The 23,173-nt window shown below is 49.5% G+C and overlaps 9 protein-coding genes across 9 annotated transcripts; 5 read left to right on the forward strand and 4 right to left on the reverse strand.

Annotated features, from left to right (window-relative positions):
* Nucleotides 1-1,881: 1,881 nt before the first annotated feature.
* COCVIDRAFT_20693 (hypothetical protein) lies at nt 1,882-2,199 on the reverse strand (the record flags this gene model as incomplete). Its single annotated transcript, XM_014695461.1, has 1 exon — nt 1,882-2,199. The coding sequence occupies one exon, from the start codon at nt 2,197-2,199 to the stop codon at nt 1,882-1,884; it is 318 nt and encodes a 105-aa protein (XP_014550947.1).
* Nucleotides 2,200-2,228: 29 nt separating this feature from the next.
* On the reverse strand, nt 2,229-2,435 carry COCVIDRAFT_114110 (hypothetical protein; the record flags this gene model as incomplete). Its single annotated transcript, XM_014695466.1, has 1 exon — nt 2,229-2,435. The coding sequence occupies one exon, from the start codon at nt 2,433-2,435 to the stop codon at nt 2,229-2,231; it is 207 nt and encodes a 68-aa protein (XP_014550952.1).
* A 383-nt stretch (nt 2,436-2,818) lies between these two features.
* COCVIDRAFT_114121 (hypothetical protein) lies at nt 2,819-4,268 on the forward strand (the record flags this gene model as incomplete). Its single annotated transcript, XM_014695467.1, has 4 exons — nt 2,819-2,862; nt 2,912-2,983; nt 3,035-3,666; nt 3,763-4,268. 4 exons carry the CDS (start codon nt 2,819-2,821, stop codon nt 4,266-4,268), a joined length of 1,254 nt encoding a protein of 417 aa, XP_014550953.1.
* A 959-nt stretch (nt 4,269-5,227) lies between these two features.
* COCVIDRAFT_31411 (hypothetical protein) lies at nt 5,228-6,824 on the forward strand (the record flags this gene model as incomplete). The annotated part of the gene is made up of 2 exons (XM_014695468.1): nt 5,228-5,570; nt 5,623-6,824. 2 exons carry the CDS (start codon nt 5,228-5,230, stop codon nt 6,822-6,824), a joined length of 1,545 nt encoding a protein of 514 aa, XP_014550954.1.
* Nucleotides 6,825-7,964: 1,140 nt separating this feature from the next.
* COCVIDRAFT_114109 (hypothetical protein) lies at nt 7,965-8,942 on the reverse strand (the record flags this gene model as incomplete). The annotated part of the gene is made up of 2 exons (XM_014695469.1): nt 7,965-8,426; nt 8,577-8,942. The coding sequence occupies 2 exons, from the start codon at nt 8,940-8,942 to the stop codon at nt 7,965-7,967; spliced, it is 828 nt and encodes a 275-aa protein (XP_014550955.1).
* A 2,315-nt stretch (nt 8,943-11,257) lies between these two features.
* Nucleotides 11,258-11,784, forward strand: COCVIDRAFT_42638 (hypothetical protein; the record flags this gene model as incomplete). The annotated part of the gene is made up of 2 exons (XM_014695470.1): nt 11,258-11,267; nt 11,546-11,784. The coding sequence occupies 2 exons, from the start codon at nt 11,258-11,260 to the stop codon at nt 11,782-11,784; spliced, it is 249 nt and encodes an 82-aa protein (XP_014550956.1).
* Nucleotides 11,785-12,078: 294 nt separating this feature from the next.
* COCVIDRAFT_20697 (hypothetical protein) lies at nt 12,079-13,061 on the reverse strand (the record flags this gene model as incomplete). Its single annotated transcript, XM_014695462.1, has 3 exons — nt 12,079-12,683; nt 12,768-12,917; nt 13,034-13,061. 3 exons carry the CDS (start codon nt 13,059-13,061, stop codon nt 12,079-12,081), a joined length of 783 nt encoding a protein of 260 aa, XP_014550948.1.
* Nucleotides 13,062-16,099: 3,038 nt separating this feature from the next.
* On the forward strand, nt 16,100-17,505 carry COCVIDRAFT_31414 (hypothetical protein; the record flags this gene model as incomplete). Its single annotated transcript, XM_014695471.1, has 2 exons — nt 16,100-16,803; nt 16,860-17,505. 2 exons carry the CDS (start codon nt 16,100-16,102, stop codon nt 17,503-17,505), a joined length of 1,350 nt encoding a protein of 449 aa, XP_014550957.1.
* Nucleotides 17,506-18,096: 591 nt separating this feature from the next.
* Nucleotides 18,097-20,247, forward strand: COCVIDRAFT_31415 (hypothetical protein; the record flags this gene model as incomplete). The annotated part of the gene is made up of 4 exons (XM_014695472.1): nt 18,097-18,144; nt 18,476-18,540; nt 18,590-19,061; nt 19,120-20,247. The coding sequence occupies 4 exons, from the start codon at nt 18,097-18,099 to the stop codon at nt 20,245-20,247; spliced, it is 1,713 nt and encodes a 570-aa protein (XP_014550958.1).
* Nucleotides 20,248-23,173: the final 2,926 nt, after the last annotated feature.

Below are 23,173 nucleotides of genomic sequence, written 5' to 3' on the forward strand. Positions count from 1 at the left end.
CGTCGGTCTTGAAGAGTAGTTCGAGGCACGTTATAGATAGAAGCAGCACGTCTTTGGCTTTTAACACGTTTTAATTGGATATCAAAAAGAGCAATTTGAAGATCTGATTCAGAGTATAAAGTTTGAGAGTTACGTTGTTGAGTCATTACGTGTTATAGTGTTGACGTTAACGCGTCGGAGCAAAGTGGCCGACTCGCTTGGGTGGCCGACTCGCTTGTGAACCACGTTAGTCGATGTAGTAATTTGGACTTGTACTTGACGAGCCGGTATGGGTGTGTGCTCCTGGTAACCACGGAGAGGGCACAGGCCTCGCATGTATACACGAATGCTTTCACGGCGTTGTTGAATGATTTGCAGTTGCTTGTCCTAAGGCGGGATCATGACGTTCAGATAAGAAAAGTGTAACCAGGAGCGGAAGAGACAAGCTGCTGACGACCCTGTCGATCTTCACGGGTTTGCTGACTGCCCATAGAGGAAAGCCACAGGGTGCAGGGTAACTTCCTGGTACAAACAACACGCTGCTTTTCCAACAACACCACTCTAATAAGCCAACTGTTGACCTGGTCCTGCAAAAGAAGTTTTTTTCCGAACAAGAGTCATGTTAGGTTTATGGTAGCGAATTTCCTAGTAATGCCGCCGAAAGAGAGTTGCTACTAGATCTTCACTAGGAAATGCGCTAAACTCTCGTCTATTGATAGTTTGCCGGAGACAATAATAGCGAAAGGCGGCGTGCGGCGTAGGTTCAGTAGGGAAGGCCGTGGAGTCCATGGCATTACAACCTGTAATCTCGCTGCATCGCATTGGCCACGTTGTGGCGTCATGGAAAGAAATCACAGTGTGAGGCTTCGGGCCACGCTACCCGGCGACCGCTGTTGCTGGTGCGAACAAGTACGAGGTTATAGGGGAACACGACCGCAGAAGCGCCAGTAGCCGAGCTTGGCCAAGGGAACGGGCTTGTCTGTACGAGAGCACTTATGTAAACAAGCGATGGTATCCCCTGTCACAGCGGTCACGGTGCCATCCGAGTAAGTAGACATGGGACGTAACAGCGGATAAACCCAAGGTAGCAGATGACGCCTGTTGGCATACACTAGCACGTTAGCCGTGCCATCAAGGAACTTGTCATGATGATGCTGTTGAGGCGCTGGCGGCGGCATGGGGAACTGCGGCCCTCGCCCGGAATGGCTGCGCAGTGGGTCGTCGTTTTGCCGTCGCCGTCGAAAGCGGCACAGTCTGCACGACTGAGGACGCAGAGTCAGAAGCGAGTTATAGGTGTTTCGTTTGGGCGGCGCTGAGCCAGTTGCATCGTAGTGCGACACGCCTCTAGCGATTTGGGCTTGTAACAGGGTAGTGGCTTTGCGCCCTTTGCATCATGTGCATCCACAAACCATAGCGTGGGATGGGGGAAGGGTCAACGGTTAAAGGCACCTTGCACTCTGTAGATATGGTATGTAATAGTGTACACCTAGTAAGTAGGAGTAGGCCACAGGGCAGAAGTCGGGAGTCTCACTATGGCTACCGAGCGAGCCGGGAGGTTGCGGCCAGTGGTGGGGCGACTTGGGGAGACGTGCGAAGAGCTGTGGCGAGAGCGCAATAGGGTGAAAGCAACGAGAGAGAGAGAGAGAGAGAGGCTTGAGAAAAGCATGTGATGGCTGGCGAGTATGGACATGGGCATTGGCTTTCGCATGGGTGTTGGTGTGCTAGGACTGCAAAAAGAAAAGACGCAGGGGCCACTGGCGCCCGTGCCTTAGCCACTTTCGGGTGGCTTCTCCTGCCAAGCACTGAATATAAGCGGGGCGGGCTCGGCGGCCTGACCGTCCGCTATTTTGGTGCCTGTCGGCATTTTTACTCGACACACGACGGCCCAGTATATGCCAATTATCACGCCTTTATCGCTTTGCCTCTATTCCCCCCTTCCAAGGCCGGGCCAAATGTCCATGTTGGGCTGCTCGGCCAGCGGATGCCATCTGTTGGGCCCGCCGCCGTTTGTTGCGCCATTCCCGGCGCTTCAGTACCATAGGGCTCTGGGTGAAGCAAAGCAAAGCAAGCAGTCGCCCAGACAGCGAGTGCAGTGCAGGTGGAACTTGGGCGGGCTGGACCACCAATAGGTGGGATTTTACGAGCGCCCAGATTGCCATCGATCAAGAGCGCTGCTGGATCCTTGGGAGCACTGACTTCGGGGCAAGGCTGCCTTTGCATGGGTAACGGCTACTTCACAGCCAATATCCTTAGCGCATATGCGTGAAACTTCTTTTCCTGGCAGTGCCTTGCCGGTGATTGGCGACCGATGGTCTCTTTTGCGGGCAGGCATTAACACCCGAGTTCCTTACTCCGCTTTTAGATCCCAAAGCATGTGTGCCCACGCCGGATGTAGGTACGCATGGCGCCAAATCGCCCAGGAAGACAGCGATCCCTTCTGGACCTACTACCCTCATTTATCCCCCCTTCCCTCCTCGCTCCTTCGTCTAGCTTTTGGTTTTTCAGGAGTTTGCTTCCCCGATCCGATCATTACTGGTGTGCTTCCATCACACGTCCTTTCGCTTCTCATAACTACTATATTGTCTATACTGCGTATTTCCCGACTGCACATGTTCTGCATCTTCACCCACCACTCGTTTGACGGCAAGACAAAACAACCCTACAACTAATCAGGAAAGAACGCACATCCTGTCCTAATTCGGATCGTCACCACACCTCGAGCACCGGGTCACTGGAACACACTACCTTGAAGATTGCCATCCGTACACCACCAACCCCAGAAGACTACCTTCCCTACGATACCCCAATTTAGACACCATTGTCCGCTACCCTAACCACAATGGCGAACTGGTTTGGAAACCTTGACTTGGCATACAAATATGTGTAAGTTGCCGTACACACTGGCTAACGAAACAAGACTGATCCGTGTCAGTGTCGTATTTATGAGTTTGCTCCTCATTACCATCATTGCTGGATTCATCAAGGTGCTATACAACCGACAGAGGTACGTTGAACGAACAAAGTAACACTCGGCAGTAGCTTACAATGGAAACAGGTTAAAGAAGGCGACCAAGGCCGAGCTTGAAGCTGGACCCAAGGAGGACACCGTCGAGCTAAACCAACGTGAGAAGGATGAGGGAGATTTGTTTGGTATTCGGGCCATCGAGGCAGGTTTTTACGCTGGTGTTGCTCAGTCGCGCCCTACATCAAGGGCAGGATCCATCGTTAGCAATCACCCCGGAGCTATGAGCAACAGCACGCTGGTTGGAGGCAGCGCCAGCTCGCCGCTCATGAAGGGCCAGTCCACCAACAACAGCACGCTCAGTCTGAACCTCAGTGCCGCCAACGATGCCACTCACCGTCCTCCACCTTCAACCTTGAAGCTCCGTCCCTCGGAGGCTGAACTCAGCGGAAGGCACAACCACATGGTCGACATGTCGCTTCAAGTTCCTCCATCGCCAGGTGCTCCTCCTCGCGATCCCCCAGCTACGACATTTGGTTCTTACGAGCACGACAACAGCAACTTCCGACTTTCCGACACCATGGCATATGACTCGTCTTCGGGCCAATCACCTTACAACCCTCCTACCACTCAGCTGCCTACGCTCCCGGGCCATGCGCTGCGGAAAGAATCCCGATCGCCATCGCCTGAGAATGGATACCCTCGCGTGCAGGTTCACGAGCCGAGTAGGTAGCCAGCTCCCTGGTGCGTTGAATTTTTTGTATTTTTAGCAATTTGGTAGTTACATACTATACTGGGCCCACCCTAACTTTTGACCAAAGACTCTGAGCCTGCACAATATTCGTCGTATGCTGTCCCCGCCAGACTCCAACCGCGCGCATACTCTCCGTACTGTGAAGGAGGAAGCGATGCAAGCAGCATGTACAGCAGCAGCAACAGCCACACGGGGCTGAGCGCATTTGGGGTAGTGTACCACACATCGGAGCATAGTGGTATGCAAGGACAAGAGGCGGAAAGATTGGCGAGGGAACGGCCACTATCCGAGTCTTCGACGGCAATGTCTGGGCATACGTCGATCCTGGGGTCTATTATCAGCGAGGGCGAATCACAAGGTCGACAGTCGAATCTTGTTGCGCCTGGGCAGTCAGGGGCGACGGACTCGCGGCTAAGCGAATTCTACGAGGCGTACTACCGCAACTCGCACTTTGGGCCGGCGCAGTCTGTTGAGACGATGCAACACAGTCTGGACAGACGATCCGTCATTATCGAAGTCGACACGCCCTTGGCGTCGCCTATGGTTTCTAGGCAACCCGGGACTGCGTATTGAGACTGGACATGCACGCCAGCGTCAATAGCAAGACATGGCTGGAGCTGTGGCCACAAGACAACATGGGCCTCGGATGGACCTTGGATGCTTTTCTTTTCTTCTTCTTCAACTGGGACGGTTGAACTCTGGATATTCATGCGGTTGGGAAAATCGGAATTTGGGGTTTGGACAGGCGACAAAAAAAAGATACGGTGACGAGTGTTATGTCTACCTTCTAGGCAAAAGGGTTTTGTCCACCACGACACGACATGGGGGGGTTTTGTTTAATATTCTCTTCGGATTGTGTATTATATATTTATTGTTGGCTGACTTGTAAAAGCCATGGTTGGTTTTTGTTGGTAATAGGTATTAGTATGGATATATAATCGGATTACCTGCTTCACAGGATTTACTGCAGCAGCCTTGTAACATAAAAATTCTGCCATTGATACATATGCATGAGTGTTGTGCAGCAGTGGTTGATAAGGCTGCCAGCCTTGTTTCCTTAGTCACTCACCGTCTGACTGCTAAAAAGACGATGATGGTGTGAGGCCAAGTCAGTTTTGCGGGTGAGGCCATGTTCACGCCATGCTGGCCAATGAGCATGCAAGGACGGTAACCCCTGGCAGAAACATGGAGGCGGTGAGGGCGATCCCTGTCGTCGACATCGACGCTTAAGATCGTGGGTTCGCCACGCCCGGGAATCAAGACAAGAGGGACGAGTAAAAGCTGCCGGACCCTGACATCTTTTGAGCCTCGCATCTCGTGTTTGCCTACCTCTAATTATCTACGACTTTTTTTCTTACCACGTCCTCTGACCCTATTCTACTACCTAGCCCTGTTGCTTTTGGCTGTCCAAAATCACCTGCCTCGAGCCCAACACTTTTGCTTGCTTGTTTTGTTATCGCAGCCTCCACCGCCCTCACCCACCATCAACGCTTTCAGCTGGGCCCTCGACCCGGCCCATAATAATCGCAGCCATGCTCACCATGTATTCTGGCACCAAGCTCACCGAGCTACCGCCTGGTGTCAGCGCCACACATTCTCCACAGCTGCGCAAAAGAGGCTCGTCGACACAAATTGCGCCCACGGCCCAAGCCATAGAAACAACAGACTATCGCGAACAAAGGCGGCGCATCCACCACGAGGCAGATGTCGTCATTGTCGGTGCTGGTATCCTGGGCTGTGCTGCTGCTGTCGCATTCGGCAAGCAGGGCAGAAGCGTCATATTGCTGGAAAAGAGTCTCAAGGAGCCTGACCGCATTGTCGGCGAGCTGCTGCAACCTGGCGGTGTAAATGCCCTTGAGAAATTGGGCATGAGGGGTACGCGGTGTCTGTTTCGATGATGAAGTGGGACGCTGACAGAACATTATAGATTGCCTTGATGACATTGACGCCATTCCCTGTTATGGCTATCAGGTCATGTACCACAAAGAGGAGGCCCACATTCCCTATCCCGACAACCTGATTAAAGGCGCGCCCTCAAAGGCACCCGAAGGTCGCTCCTTTCACCACGGCCGCTTCATCTCCAAGCTCCGCGCAAAGGCAAAGGCAACGCCCAATGTTACTGTTGTTGAGTCGACTGTCACGTCGCTAGTCAAGAGCGACCACACCAACCAGGTCGTAGGTGTATCGTGTCAAACTGACGGCGAACAAGACTATTTCTTTGGTGCTGTGACCCTGGTCGCCGACGGCTATGCATCAAAGTTCCGCAAGGAATACATTCCTCACCAGCCCCAGGTCCGCAGCAAGTTCTGGGGTCTGGAGATGATTGACGCTCAACTTCCTGTCCCGAACCACGGCCATGTCATTCTCACCGACGCACCTCCAATCCTCATCTACCAGATTGGTACCCACGAGACGCGTATTCTCATCGATGTACCAGAGAACTTGCCCTCGGCGTCGCCCAAGAATGGCGGTATCAAGAACCACATGCTCAACGTAGCACTGCCCCGCCTTCCGGAATGCGTACAGCCCGCATTCCGCAAAGCAGTCGAGCAAGGCAAGCTCCGTAGCATGCCAAACTCCTTCTTGCCTCCCTCGACGCAGAAGCAGGCCGGCCTCATCATCCTCGGCGACGCAATGAACATGCGCCATCCCCTTACCGGCGGCGGCATGACGGTCGCCTTCAACGACGTAGTCCTTCTTTCTTCCCTTCTCTCCCCCGCTAACATTCCCTCGCTCGAAGACTCCGAGGCCGTTCTCGCCGCCCTCGGCAAATTCCACTGGCAACGCAAGAACGGCACCAGTGTCATCAACATTCTCGCCATGGCCCTCTACTCGCTCTTCGCCGCAGACAACGTCTACCTCGAACTCATCAAGAAGGGATGCTTCAAGTACTTTTTACGTGGCGGTGCCAGCGTCGCCGAGCCAAGCGGTATGTTGGCCGGTCTGATTACCCATCCCTGGATGCTGGTCTACCACTTTTTCTACGTCGCCGTCTATGCCATCTATGTCCGACTACTCGAGGTTCCGTTCTACATGATTCCATGGACACTGATTGTCGAGAGCACAATGGTGATTTGGACGGCTGTCTGTGTTATCGGTCCTTACATCATTGCCGAGGCCAAGATTTGATGAAAAAGATGACAAAAGAACGAGCAAATGTTGTATGGAAACCTCTTTTTCGTGAATGTATATATCTCTTTTTAGTTTGCATGACGCTCGCTCTTATGTCCTTTATCCGAGGCGCCTGGGGTGTCTGGACAGCTGGCTGGTGTTTGATGGTAATTAGATTTTTTTTCTAGATATGATAGTAATCGTAATTTATATGACATTTAAGTCATTTATTCCTATCGATGCTTTGCAATGTGCTTATCATCGATCTGTCTCTGAACAAAAATGGTACTCCAGTGCATCACCGTATATAAAACTCTTCTACGCACACTACGGTAATTATCCATCTTCTTCTTTCTCAACATATTACATCAGAATGCAAAAACAAGCCCCTGATACCAAATTTTCTCCATCTCTTCAGATCCATCTTTCCAGATTCAAATGATATCAGTCTGTATTGAACCTATCATATCGCTCTCTTTTTTTTGGGCGCTCAGAAAAACATACAGATCCCTTAGATTATTCCTGCTTCCCATGATATATCCAAGTTAGGTCTCTTCATCATGTACTCAATCCCTTTTTGGTTTTTGGTTCAATGGGAGATAGAAAAGTTAGAGACTTTGATGAAGGGAAAGAAGGGATTGTTCATTTTGTACTTTGTAGGAGGGATTTCGTATGTTGTAGAGAGACTAGAGTATTGCTTAATAGAGTAACTTATTGGGTTAGGATGTAATTGTTTGGAGTTAAGTCGGTGAAAAGATTGATTTTTTGGGAAGGGTGATGGAGTGTTATTGGGAGTTTGAGAAGATTATTTGTGTACACCGATATGCATGTACAAAGAGAGTGAAGGAGAGCGAAGGAGAGCAAGACTGGACAAATCTACCTTCATATTGTACTTATCAATAAACATATAGTTATAGTATATATATAAACTGGTATCAATCGTAGTCCCATTAAATTTGTACAGACAAAAAAAAAGAGGATGATGAAGATGAACAGAAACGAAAGGAAACTAACCCATCCTTGCGACTTGAGATACCTCCCCCCCCCCCCCAAGAGATTTGTTAAGAGTGTGCAATAAAAGAAGGAGGAGAAAGAGGAAGAGGATGAAAGAAAGAAAACCCCCGTCGAACAAACCCCCGTCTGCTTGGTTTTTTTTTTTCAAAAAATCTCCAACCCTTCAAAATCCACACACAGATTCCTTGCTTGAAACCTCCCATCACCGCCAGCCTCGCCATTCGCCGCAGTCCGTCTGGCATCAAACATGCTGAGGCCAAAGTTAGCCGGACGACTAGCATACACGCCCACCCTGACCGCCTTATCCTCGACGCCCCAGAAAAACCACGTCACCTCCCTCAACTTTTTCCAGCCGACCAAATCATCCTCGTACCATACCCAAAGCGCATAGCCAATCCGCTCAATCTTGACCCGCAAGTCGTAGCGTCGCTGCTGGTGCGCTGGGAGCGCCGAAAGCGACCAGTCGGCGCCGTCAGAGTTTGCGACTACAGACGTCGCGTGGCAGGCGTTGTTGCAGAATTCCAGGCCGACTTTGACCCATTTTGAGGCTGGCGTTTGCACTGCTGGGTAGGCGGGTGGGGGTCCGCGGCTGTCGACTACGACTGGCTGGGGTCCGGTACCAGGCGGGTTGGGGGATGGTGGTTCCACGTTTCCAGGGTTGCTGGCTATCGACGTCTGAGGCAGTGATGACGTCGCAGGTCCTTGTGTCGCGTCGTCGTCGTCGTCTTCTAGCAAAATATCTGCAATATTGGGAACCTCGAGGGTGCTGGTTGTTGATGTTGTTGTTGATTGTGGTGATGTTGTTGTTGCCGCCGCCGCCGCCGCTGCTGCTGCTTGTTGTGCTTGTCTTGCCGCAATTTGTCCTGGCGGTGTGCCCGCGAATATGACCAACCCCCCTTGATCCCATTCCAACTCCCAATCAGCAGACACTGTAACTTCAGCGGCTATGAAAGGATTGCGCAGCGCTGTGTAAAGTATCGGGGCCGTGGAAACATCACCGGATGGAGGCTTTCTCCAAAGGTCGGTATTTGGGGGCGCTGCCAAGGTGAAGGAGCCCAGCCATTCTGGCACAATGTCGTCCGAGACATTGAGAGGCGTGAAGGAGGAGCTCGCAGGCGGCATCGTTCTCGGTGGATTGCGGGTTTGGCCGTCTGGCGGGCTTGTGATGGGATGGCGTATATATGGCTATCAAGGGCTATGGATCGGTAGTAGACGAGGGCAGTTCCGGTGGGTTGCCGAGTGATAGTGGTTGAGTGGTTGTCTAGCTCTGTGTGACCAAGCTCGGAAGGTCATTCGCTTTGGCAAAAGCAAGGGTCCGGCTTATGTTTGGCTTGGGCAAGCATGTCAAATGGACCAGAGATCTGCAAGAGGGATCGTGAAAGGCGCCCGCGCGGAAAGCCGTCAAGGAAGCCTATCGCACGGTCAGCACGAAACCGTTCCATGTCATAAGCGCGCCCCTTATACGGCGCCCGTTCGTTTGCGCCTCAGCACCTGTGGCTGCGTGCATCACACGCGTGCCAACGACGCATTCGGCTTTTTCAATGCGCTTGCTCACCTTTTGGCTGGACGGGCTTGTCTGGCGTGCTCTTTTGGAAGACTTGGAACCTGCTACGTAGGCACGCAGGGAGGAGCGGTCTAGAGTTTATATAAGTAGATACTCTGTCTGGTAGTGCTTGGCTTGGCCTAGTCGGCAGGTAGCTGATGGTCATCCAAGCTGAGACGGCTTGCCACCGCAGACGGTCCAGCAGCTACGCGTCATTGCCATTGCACTACGCGACGTGGGCGTCAGCCAGTCCCAGGAGTCATTGTTGCGTCGGTCCCAGCGAACGGGTCTGGTAGGAGAGGGGCGAGACGAGCAATTGCTCAAGGGAACATGGGTGCCAGCTGGAGCGCAGAAGGTGAGGCGGCCTAGGAGAGGCGATATTTCTCAGCCCCGCTGCTGCGCCGACAGGAAAGCGTAGAAAATTTTCTCCTTCATCTCTCGCGCCTGAGGCACGTTGCTCGGAGGGGGGGTGGGCAAACGCGGCAAAACGGTGTGATGCTACTTTGCTTTTCTTCGTCTTCTTCTTCTTCTTCTTCTTCTTCTCAGCTGCGGGCAGCCGTTGCTGACTCCAGCACACTGGCTGGGATTTGGGAAGTTTGTGTTTTCGGGCGAGGCTCGATGCAAGATTTGGTGGCAAGGACGGACGGGTGTGTTGCAAGGTTTCACAGCAGAAGAGATATGTTTTGCATATGCCCTTGCAAGGCCGTAGGCGCTCGGTATCATTGGGCTTTTTTCCCCTCCCCCGCATACATACGTAATCGAGAGACTCGCGCCGAAGACGGCTGCCGCTCATGGCTACACTTCCGGCATACCACCGCCGCCGCCCTGCAATTCTGGTGATGCGTCCAGCCCACTGCGTTTGTTGTCAACCAAAAGCCACCTTGCGCCCTCATGTATTGCCCGCTGTATTGGGCAGCATGGCATCTCCCACTCGCCCAAACGCCTGCACGTTGTCTTCCACCATGCAGTTATCCGATGGTGTGTTGTTCATGTTTGATTCAGCGCCCCGTTTCTCTGCCAGAGGGCATTTATCATGATTGGCAGCACTGGGTCCAGTCTGTGTACTCGGTATCAGTCCGATTGTGTTGTTCATCTTCAGTACCACATTCGAGGGTTAGAAGGTAAGCCTCTGGTTTATCGGTAGCATGCACTGGTAGTAAGCAATGTGCTATGTAGTTTCTACACATCCTCCCGGCCGCCGTACAATAATGCCAAGACATTTATTGCCATCAATAGAATGCCAACGTGGAAAATGAAACAACACATGTGTGTATGTATGTATGTACGTCGCCCCTGTATCTTGTCTGGCTTCGGACGGGCAATCATTCATCTCAACTACACGACAAGATGTCCACTGCAGTGCCCATCTCTCATCCAAAAACGATCAAGGCTGCAGGTCCCAATGCAAAAGCAACATCTTCTCGGACCTGTTTTGATGCGGAATGAAATGAGGCCACGTAACTGGCACAGTCACATGTTTGATACTGTACTCTTGACAAATACTCTACTGTTCATGACTACAGACAGATCCACACTGATTCACCAATTGCCCGAACATCACTCCACATTCAAGTGCTGCTCTTACTGACAATCTACCCATATAACCGATGCTTGACAGTTCACAAAGGGATTTCCTCTTCTTCTGCAAACCAACTGCTGTCTCTTCCGAACAATGTGCAACCTACAGAGTACACGTGCATCTGACTGTCATGACACGGTAATTACCGGCTGCTCCCTCGCCCAAATGCTTGACAGACTAATATCTTGCCGGCTCATCTCCGACCACGTCACAAAACCATAGTTTAATTGACATTGCAGAAGTCAACCTGGATGCCGGTGAAGCTAAGTACATTGGGTAGCATCAAAACCAAGCTCGGATTCAGACTTGGCCGAAATGGCGCAAAGTTTGAACCTTTGCCTAGTGCAGCCCATTATCCCACTACAGGTGGTTCGATGAGTAGGGATATACATACTATTTGGCACACGTCAAAACCTCCAAAAGACCGCTATCGCTAGCTCTTGCACCGTGACCTTGTGACAACAGCTAGCGCCAAATCGCGGCACGATGTGTAGTAGCTACTTGCTCATCCGCGGCGTGGCCAATCAAACATGACACCTTCAATAGTTGCAGTCACACTCAACACCCAAGCTATGATGATGCAAAACCTGTAATGGGTGCCAGCGACATGGCAAGAAACATGGTGCAATTTCTACTCGTGGGTCGATCTTTCCTCACATTGTGCTGATGATCGTACGATGGTTGAGTTTGAAGAACCTGGATTAGTGAGGAGAAAGATCGGCAGACAGGGGATGGACCGGGACACAAATCGTGAACTGTGGGGCGGAGTTTTGTCAATGAGGATCTCGGATACGAGCCAGTCGAGATCCTCAACCCGCACACCAAAACCCCATGATTCGTAAAACGGAAATAACCATTTGTGGAAATGCGTGCGCCACATTGTCCAGGAACAAGCCAAGGAATAAAGAGGTCGAGTAGTCCGGTCAGATCGTCTTCTGGAAAAAGAATCATGGCAAACTATGACTACTAGAGTTTAATTGTCCGGGCAGTGTGAAACGACGTGCAGCTGGCTCTGGGATCCCTACCGATAGTAATTCTAATAGTAATGGATGTTTGGGTAGTACCAAAGCGTTCGGTAGCATTATAGGGCCACATTCAGAGGGCGCATATTTCAAATCTACCAGTGGATAATATCGTCACGCTTTTTGGTAGACATTGATGCGCCGAGGCAGGGCGTCTGATGAGGCGCAGAGGTGTAAGCCTTGATGGCGGAGAAGTCTGTCAAACGACTCTTCTGGACGGTACTGTAGGCTGTTCAAGGATTGTTGAAAGTGTGGAGCATGATTGGGGCGAACGGCCTTGAGATACGAATCCCACGGCTGGAGCTCGATAACAAGATATCCGTCAGGTGCAAGCGAGTTGCTGCATTTGGCGAAGAAGGCGACCAGGCCTTGGTCGCCATGCTCGAGATGGATCCATTTGATGACGGATAAAGCTAGGATCACATCATAAGTGTCTTGGAGATGGTGGCCGGTGGGCAGGGCCCAATCCGCTGCGACGAAGTTGACGCTCGGCATGCTGGCCAACCAAGGCGACGGGTTGGGTGCAGCCTTGCCTTGGGGCTCTATGCGATAGCCATGGGTGAGCAGGGCCGAGAGGGGAAAGTAGTCGACAACGGGCGGCGAACTAGCGGTAGGGGGCCGACGGCGGGAGGCGCGCAGAGCGTAAAGCTTCTCGGCCTGGCCAACTAGGCTGGGATCTATATCGACGCCGGTCACGGAGGCGGCGTCAAAGTCAAAGGCTGCAAGTTTGATCAATATCAAGCACATGGTTGTTCATAGTCGGTTCGACGAGGCGAGCAGGGGTATCCTTGGCGACGACTTACCGAGTTGAACACTGACACTGCCTGCGTTTGCACCCACATCCAAACAGTGCTTGGCGGTGAAGATGGCCGGGATCAGCGTATCCAGGATTTGCAGTCGTGGGTCGACGACATGAGTGGCAGAGGCAGGTTGTTTGGAGACGCCACTATAATCTGCGCGCGGAGTCAGCAACGGCTAGTCGAGGCAACCTGTGCCGAGCGGCCGGCCGGTTCGAGTAAAGGCAGGAGGGGACAAGGAACCGTTCAGGGCAAAGTTTGGTGGCACGCACCGTGGTAATTGCCAAACCTGGTAGCCATGGCGGCAGAGTCGAGCCAGGGTGCTTGTTTAGCGGGGGTGTCGATCGCGACGGGGGCGCAGGTTCTTGGGGGCGGCCTGTTGCGGGCGAGTGGCGACGTGATTCATGCGATGGGGGCGGCGATGAGTTTTGGGTTGGAGGGATGGGGTGGGATGGGAGAGGGGGGAGAGGGAGAGGGAAAGGGAACTGGGTATAGTCGATGGGCAGACGGGCGAGGTGAGGCGAGATGAGATGAGGCTAACGGGGGGAAGGATAAGGGAGGGGAGGGAGGGGAGAGGCAGTGCGTGGTGGAGGATGGAGATGGGATAGGGATATGGATGGATAGGGATGGTGGAGGGGAGATGGTGAGTGGCCAGCAGGAGAACACTAGCAAGTATAGTAATAGTGGATATATACAGCAGTAGAGTGGGAGGAGTAGAGTGAGAGTAGAGAAGGATTTGCGAATGGGAAGGGAGTGGGTGAGTGAGTGGGTGAATGAGTGAGTGGAGTGGGATGGCAGCGAGGGAAGGAGCTCGCGTAAAGGGCCTAGCACGGCAGATCTGCTCCTTCCTCTCTCTGTGTGTCTCTTTACGATACTCCTTCTCTCAGGCTGGCAACCAATCAGTCCAGTCCGGTCACTCCCTCAGTCAGTCGCTTGCTCAATCAAAACCCCATCCATCCATCCATCCATCCATCCATCCATCCATCCATCCAATCCAATCCAGTAATCCAGCAATCACTCAATCAATCACGCAGCCAAACCACCCATGTGCAAGTTAAATAAATGGAGGGCGCGAAGCGAGGCCCGTGAAGCGCGCAGGGCAGACCGGCCCAGGAGCAGCTCATGAAAGCAGCAATGCGCCCGCCCAAGGTCGCACAGCGCCGACTTGGCTAGGCCAGGGTGAGCGCAGGTACGCTGGGTGGGCGCTCGCCAGTGCGTGCCAGCAATACTTACTTACCTACGCGTCGACTATTAGGGGCTCTGCCGGCTCCACGATACGACTGTAGGGAGGTGCTTGCGCTCGGGCGCCCGCAAAAGGCGGCATTTGCCAGGGTTGCAGTGCAACATGAGGGACAGGGCCCGTGGCAGGGCCCCAGAATCCGGTGCATGTAGGTAGGCGTATACTCGTCACCCACTATTGACGCAGATGTCGTTGGACAGGTGACGGCGATGGCGACGGTGACGGTGACGGTGACAATTAACGGCCAAAGGGCACAACTGCCGCAAGCCCACACACACACACACACACACATACATACCCCCCCTAATGGCACCCTCGCAATCCCTCCACCTTCCCCCTCTCCAAGCGGGCGGCGGCGTGATTCGCGTGAGACGGGCTCATGTATGTCTCGGTCTGTCGAGCACAAAGTTGCGCCTCTGCATCGCGCACTCTCCCAAAATCCCGGAATTGGGCAGACCCGTTGCTGACCCTGGTCGCCACTATGGCTCATCATTCACGCAGCGTCCGTGGCAGCAGACCCAGCAGAAAAAAGTCTCCACCGAGCAGCGGGGAGAGCTTGAGGAAAGACGTCGCAGGGCAGATCGCTTTTAGCCGCAACCCGCCGGCGTGCCATTGGAGCTCCCCCTCCCCGTGCCCTCTGGCAGATGAAGCTCTTCACGGCCTCAAGCCGAGAGCACTAAGCTGTTCAATTCGAGCCGTCCACACCACCCTTGCAACAGCGTTGCAGGTGGTCTAGGCACACACCCGCTTCGCAATGCTACCTCCGCTCCCTCTTGCCGCATCCCCCCTCCTCCCAGTCCTTGGAGCTATGTGATATCTGGCATGTTGCTCCATATTGGCTGCCCGCCGCGTTACAGCGTGCGACACCCTGGCCCGCTGTGATTCGAAATCAAGCTGGCCTGCGAAACCCGCTCGCCATTGTTTGTCTCTCGATGGGCCCGGCCTCGACCTCTTTCTGGCGACGCCCCACGAAAACACCTGCCAGCTGGCCGCGACAAGGAGAGAGACAGACAGCAAGAGGCGCGCAGAGACCAGAGAAAAAAAAGAGAGCTTCCTGTGTCTGGCGCCCGGGTATGCTTCCCAAAACTCACTGCTGCATGAGGTCCAGATAGAGGAGGGAGAGTGTGTGGATGCCCACCACCCCCCGAGACGACATGCGTCAGCTAGTCCGGCATTATCCTAGACACGATGCAAATAATTGAATCAACGGGTGGGTAGCTGGGCAGCTGGGTAGCTGGGTAGCTGGCGGGGGTGGATAGATGGATGGGCGAATAAATGAATCATCGAGGCAGACATGATGCCACTACTGGATGAATGGATGGCTGAATGAAACAGTCCATCGTCAAGTGAATGAATCAACAGCAACAGCGACAATAACAACAACAGCAACATCACACCACTGCCTTGCACAAGCTACGCTACATAATCGTCTCGAGTACTTACTCCGCCGCCCGACGCTCGTAGTGCCTTGCGGGCGCCGTCGTCCCAAGTGCTTCACATGGCCTCGCCGCAGCCCACACGTCAGAATCTGGGGGTCCACGAACTAGCCGTCCGCCAAGCTCGGATCCACACATCACGCAGCGTCGTCTGCTGCACTTATCGCTGTCCTGGTCGAAATTTATGCTCCGAGCCGGCTACGCTTGACGGTTGGCGTGAGGCTTGCCAGTGAACAGGGTGCATGCGGGTCCGCCCCGGTCTGCATCCTGTCCTCTTCCCGGGCGGCCGTTGTTTTAATGCGTCTGAGCGCCTCTCCACCTTAACGTCGCCATTACTGAATTCAAGCAGCCCGGCGGCGATCTGGCTGCTGGCGATCCAGATACGTACAGGGTCGCCTACAAGGGGCTCTTCAACTATAAACCACTCATGCCGCCACACTAGAGGCAGTGCTGCATTCCTGACGTCCTGTCCAACTCTGCACCACGCCCGGACGCTCCCAGTCTGAAAAGAGCCTCCAAACTGAACACAAACGTGATCCAAATGCGGCTGCGTGCATTGTGTCCTGGTTCGGGCAAATAATAATACACGCATGTCCCAACCACCTCCTCTTCCTCCACCCCCGGCCCTCCCTCTACCACCCGCTTCTCAACCCCCTCCAGCCATGACTGAGACGCAGAAGCCTCCCGTCTTCTCCCCTCCAGGCTTCCTCGACTACTCCCATCGCCGCCTGCCCCCACTAGAGATTCCCCCAGATGCTGTACCACACCGGCCGGATCACCACTTCCGCTCCCCCATCAATCAGCTCCCTTCAATCCACTCTGGACTGCCTCCTCGCAATGACTACCACCCACAGCCCCACGCGACACATAGACCAGCAGCCGCGCCGGTTGACAAGCTGTTGCAGCCCTCCAATCCATATACCCCGCCCAGATCCGATCCGCCATATTCTCCTCGGCAATACGGCCCTCCAATCTCGCCACATTCAGAATATGACAGCAGAGGCCCGCGAAGACTAGCTGAACAGCGCTATTCCTATGAGGAGCACCGTCCTTTTCAGCGCCATCCACCACATCCTGAGCAAGGAGGGTATTCGTCTCTTACTTCGCCAGTCGAACCATCGCACCAAAGGTCTTATCCTCCGCTTCCCTCACCTGCATATACCCCGAGCTATGCATCAAGTAGCACTCCGTATCGCGGATCTGTTGGCTCCCTACAACATGCGCGATCTCAACGCGGCTCCATTGGAGGGCCTTTGGCCCCGGTTGCATATTCAGAGCCTTCGGCCGCTGCTCCTCCACCCCCAAAACAAGTGCGCCCTGTACCATTACCAGGGTCCATACCACAACCCGTTTACAACGAACAACTGTAAGTACTTTCTCTCGCCCGGACACCAAAGTGACGCCTCAACTCACAAATCGCAGAAACCTAAACTATGAGCTCCGTGTCCGACAACAGCCCATTGCCGCACGAGCGTGCGGATTCGGCGAACGCGACCGAAGAGTTATTGACCCTCCACCCATCATCCAACTCTTAGTAACGGATCCGAAAACTGGTGCTGCTGAACAAGAAGAGCTACGCTACTCTCTCAACGTAGTCCACTGCACGCTCTGGAATGCAGAAGGCACCAACGAAGAAACAGCACTCATACAACCAGACCGACGAACGACACGGCGATTAATGGGCCAGCTCGTAGCCTCGCCATCCGTGGCAAAAGACGAGCACGACGTCGAGGGCTGCTTCTTTTGCTTCCCAGATCTTTCATGCCGCACCCATGGCAAATACCGTCTTCGGTTTGTGCTTATGCGCATTGATCCCATGAACCTGCACGTAGGAGGCTTCTCGCCAATCCTGACCGAAGTCTTGAGTGACGTCTTTACCGTATACACAGCCAAAGATTTTCCCGGTATGCGGCCGAGCAGCGCTCTGACCAGGGCATTAAAGCTACAAGGCTGTAACATTCAAGTCAAAAAGGGAAACGAGAAGGCGCTTGCACGTAAGCGACTTACTGCGAGTCAAGAGCACGACAACGCAGAAGAAGAGGAGCTCAAGAGGCGGCGTAGGGAATAACGACCATCTCCCATGCTGTCTCTTTCAATACCTAGCTTTTCGCATAATCTTCCTTTATATCGGGCGGCGCAGACAGGGTCATTAGGGGATATCTGAAGCATTTTTCGCAGATGCTGTTTTGCATTTTGACGACGTCACGAAATGAATGCATTTCTCACTGACGGTTTTGATTTTGAATTCAACGGTTGGTGGCTTGTGCAGGATAGGAAGGGCGGAGGGTGAAACCTGGACGGCGCCGATACGGCGAACTTTTTATTTTTTATCTTTCTCCTGTACTTGCATTTGGGAATTCCGGCGATGAGAGAGCACGATACCATTCCATAGCACCTTATTCGCAGTCGATAGAAGTTTTGTTTCCAAGACGCCTGACTATCATTGTGCAAGCCAACGGAAAGTGAGGTGTTGTAGTTGGGGCTCAAGTGTGGCGCGCACAAAGAGAGGAGAGAGGGGAACCACGCTACCAGCGTCGGCCCCACTAACAAAGGGCCCATGCGCCCGATTTACTTTTCAAGTTTCACGCGCCTGAAATCTCGACTTTCTTTTCTTCCCTCCCCTTCCCCACAAGCAATTCAGGTACTGAAAGCAGCAATCATGAAATACGTGCTCGTGTCTGGCGGCGTCATCAGCGGCGTGGGGAAGGTAAGCTGCAGGTTGCCGCGCCTTTGATCACCACTAATGTGTAAAAAATAGGGTATCATAGGTAAGCTCTGCTCGAAAATGTGCCACGAGCATGGCACCATATTTTCAAAGACTATATGACTCTTGAAGGAGCAGTTCAGTCTGTCCCAAGACATGGGTTTTTGAAATGCTATGCAATGGCTGTTTAAAGAACTTGCGTAACCAAGCACACGACAGTAAACGTAGACTAATGACGTATAACAGCATCGTCGACTGGCCTATTACTTAAAACCATTGGTCTTAAGATAAGTATAGCAGACCAGCACATTTGTAAAGCGTACTGACGTCTCAGCACGTCTCGTCGATCAAGGTCGACCCATATCTCAATGTCGATGCGGGGACTATGAACCCCAAGGAGTACGACTCATTGTGACCGATTCTATACCAATGACTAAACAAAAAACAGGCATGGTGAAGTCTTTGTCCTCTCCGACGGCGGTGAAGTCGATCTCGATCTCGGAAATTACGAGCGCTACCTGAACATTACCCTAACACGCGATAACAATATCACCACTGGCAAGATTTACCAGCACGTCATTGAACGCGAGCGCAAGGGCGACTATCTGGGTAAAACCGTACAAGTCGTCCCTCATATCACGGATGCCATTCAAGAATGGATCCAGAGGGTCGCGCGTATCCCCGTCGATGACTCGGGCGAGGAGCCCGACGTCTGCATAATTGAACTGGGTGGTACTGTTGGTGACATTGAGAGCATGCCCTTTGTCGAGGCTATGAGCCAGCTGAGGAGACGTGCGGGCAAGAACAATTTCATGCAGATCCACGTCTCGTACGTCCCTGTTATTCACGGAGAACAAAAGACGAAGCCTACGCAACAGGCAATCAAAGCGGTGAGGAGTAATGGTCTGATTCCAGATTTGGTATGTATTTGGGTCTTCGAAAGTACAACCTCTATGTATGTATGTCTAACAAACCAAGATTGCCTGCCGTTGCGAACGCGAACTCGATGCCTCCGCTGTGGAGAAAATTGCCCATTTCTGCCAGGTTGAAAACGAGCAGGTCCTTGTTGTCAGGGACATGCCATCCATCTACCAAGTTCCCATGCTCCTCGAGCAGCAAAAGCTTATTCCCATGGTTCGCCAATTCCTTGCCCTTGAACAAGCCAAAATATCTCCTCAGATGTTGCAAAAGGGCAACCACACCTGGGCACAATGGCAGTCGCTTACCGGTCATGATACGCGGTATCATGACCCTGTGACCATTGCCCTGGTTGGAAAGTACGTCGAGCTTCAAGACTCATATCTTTCCGTCATCAAGGCGTTGGAACACGCCACGATGCGGTGCAGGAAGAAGCTCGATATTCGGTGGGTTGACTCGGATCATCTGGAGCCAAAATGTCAACAATCAGAGCCCGCCAAGTTTCACAACGCATGGCACGAGGTTGTCAAAGCCTCAGGTATTCTTGTTCCTGGAGGCTTTGGTCAGCGTGCCACCGAGGGTATGATTGCAGCAGCCACTTGGGCGCGCGAGAACAAGAAGCCCTACCTCGGTGTCTGCCTTGGTATGCAGATCGCCGTCATTGAGTATGCCCGCAATGTCTGTGGCATCAAGGACGCCACCTCGGAGGAGTTCAACGGCGAGGCTCAGAACAAGCTCATCATGTTCATGCCAGAGGTTGACAAGACTACCATGGGCGCATCCATGCGTCTGGGTCTTCGCCCAACATTGTTCCAGCCTGGTAGTGAGTGGTCTCGTCTCCGCGCTCTGTATGCTGGTAAGAGTGAGATTTTGGAACGACACCGTCACCGCTATGAAGTCAACCCGGATTACATCGACACCCTTGAGAAGGGCGGCCTGAGCTTTGTTGGCAAGGACGAAGCTGGCGTTCGTATGGAGGTCATCGAGATCAAGGACCACCCTTGGTTCGTCGGTGTCCAGTTTCATCCAGAGTACCTTTCCCGTGTCTTGGATCCAAGCAGACCCTACCTGGGCTTCGTTGCGGCTAGTGCAGGTATGCTGGAAGAAATTATACGTGATTACCAGAACGGCCCTCAGGCTGATGCTATCACAAACGGCGTAAATGGTCTCAAGGTTAGCAGTGTTTAGATAGAGCATTGGAGCCGGGAAGAGCAGGTCAATCAGCTATAACACTGGGAAACTGGGAAGTCAAGCGGCGGTCAATGCATCTAATGGTGCCAAGTCTGCTCCTCTGCATGAGTAAATTACGATTTATAAGGGCGATTCTTCGTTATGTTTCAGAGATAACGGACTATGGATTTTGATGTTCAATTCAGCGCGGTTAGATAGGCTGGCTGTTGCAGTTATAGAACGGTAATCTCTAAGAATTATAACAACAAAAACTATATAATATTTAGAAACAAAGTAGCCTTAAATTACTAAAGTATAGTATAGTATAATTAATAAATACATACCAAAGAGAGTTATTATACGAAATAAGAAGATTTCTCATCTTAATAAGTAATAGAATAACTTAAGGCCTATAGATATCTATAACGTACCCTACGGGCGAGTTACTTATTATGAGACGTTTTGGGGTTATTAGGCACGGGTAGAGTAAAACAATAGCAGTCTTCAGTAAACGGTCTGTATTTCACGTAGACGAACAGCTACTAAGCCTAGGTAGTATTCTCCGTGCTTATATCTACTTTAATAAGTTAGATATAACTAAGACAGGTTAATAAGGGCTAGATTGGCCCTGGATGGTGTAAGGTAGTCTAAGGAGGGTAAGATCCTGATACTTATACGGGCGAGTTTCTTACTTTTACTAAGTCTCTACTAAAACCACTACTTAACCCTAATATTATAATAATAATAGTATCTAGATCTCTCCACTTACTATTAGATATAGCTTACTCTTTAAGCTCTTAAATATAATATTAATCTCTTATAATAGTATATTATAGCTATCTATACTATCTTTTAAAAGATACTTGGTAATTAATATATAGAATAACCTCTATACGCTAACTATATATTGAATTTAAGTAAACTTACTAAGCTAAAGAAGAGTATTATTACTAAGTATATCCTTAAGTATATTATCTATAGATTTCTCTCTAAGCTTATAGATATAGCTAGTATAGCTAATTCTTTATACACTATATATATTTTAGATTAAATTATATAGAACTAGGTTAGTATATTTATTAAACGTTGATTTAAACTTAAGATATAGTAGAGTTATGGGTATAATAATAAGAGAGCTATCTATTAGAATTTTAAAACTATCTAAGTTTAGTTTAGTTTATATTTAATATAAAAGCTAAGTATAACGTAATTTATAAGCGAGTAGCTTATCTAAGCTAGTAGTTTACTCTCTACTAGCGCGTTAATGTTATAACATTATTATAGCTATTTAATATAGTATATTAAAAACTATAATTAGCTAATTTACTCTTTAGATCTATTATAATTACTAGTACTAGTAATTTCTACTATATAGGTGCGCGCGTTATATTTAGTCTCCTTATAATATTTATACTATCTCTCTTCTAGTACTCTCTTAAATATACTCTTACTATTACTATAATTACTATTTACTTATTTAGCTAATAAGTCTTATATTTTACTAGTAGTAATAGTCTCTTTTATCTATATATATTACTACTTATAGCTTTTATACTTACTTAATTTACTTAGTACTACTTAAAGAGTAGTTATCTTCTTTATTAGAAGTATTATTTTATATACTATTTACTAAGTCTATTTACTTAATAAAATAATTTACTTAACAAGTAAATTAGTAATTAGCTTATAGTATTTTCTTATATACTTTTAAATTAAATTAATTTAAGACTTAAAATTATATATATTATATAGTATTTATATCTTCTAAGTTACTACTTATTAGAATAATTATAATTATATATATACTACTATATAAAGCTTTACTAGTATAGCTTATAGATTATATAGAACTAAATTAGTATCTCTAAATACTACTAAGATATTATCTAATATAATAGACTACTTAAATATAGTCTTAAAGACTAGTAGAAAAATATCTTTACTAATATAGCTAGTAACGGAATATACTAAGTGTAATATTATATTATTATACTTATATTCTAAAAGTAAGAAATAAAATATATTAAGAGACTATAGTAGATATAGTAAGTAATAAGAAATATAGAGAAGAATAATATATCTCTTTTTATAGAGATATTAAAATTTAATAAAGTAGTAGCTTTTATAGCTATTAATAATTAGTAGTAAATATTGACTTATAGTATAGTTCTTTATATAAATATTAAAGTATACTTACTATATAAGAGTAAGCTAATTATTTATCTAGCTATTAAAACTAACTTTAAGAATCTAGTTAGTATATAGGTCTTTAAACTAGATATTTATAAGTATCTTACTTATAAAGATAATAAAGAGAGATAGCTAGTAACTTAATTTATCTACGCTTTAAATTATAGTAACTTACTTATAGTTATCTAGCTATATATACTTCTTTTTACTAAAAAACTCTAAGAACATAATAACTATAAAAGCTAAGAACTCTAGATAAATAAAATATATTAGAATAATAGACTAATTAATCTACTAATCTAGATTAGTAGATTAGTAAGGCTATATATTATAAATCTACGTCTTACTACTTTTAGTAATCTATTCTATTAATTATATAATCTATTATTTAAACTATCTAATAAAGATTAGATATTTAAAAGATTTAATAAGTTATATAACTTAGTATAGATTGATTACTAATTAGATAGATTATATAACTTAGAGTAAATTAATTACTAATTTATCTATCTATTAATACTATTATATACTCTCTTAGACTAGAGATTATATAGTAATTATTTATAAGACTATATATTTTTATATATAGTAAACAATCAGACGGCAAGCCTGCATCAGGAAATCGACGCACCCTATTTAGGTAATCCGGGCCTCAAGAACGACTTTTATACTACGCTCAAATAGGAAACTAACATCTAACGTCTGTCATAAAACGCCTTCTCCCAACATCATTTTTTACCCCCTTCTTCGCCCA

Source organism: Bipolaris victoriae (assembly GCF_000527765.1).
Source record: "Bipolaris victoriae FI3 unplaced genomic scaffold scaffold_159, whole genome shotgun sequence".
In the NCBI taxonomy this organism is placed as follows: domain Eukaryota; kingdom Fungi; phylum Ascomycota; class Dothideomycetes; order Pleosporales; family Pleosporaceae; genus Bipolaris; species Bipolaris victoriae.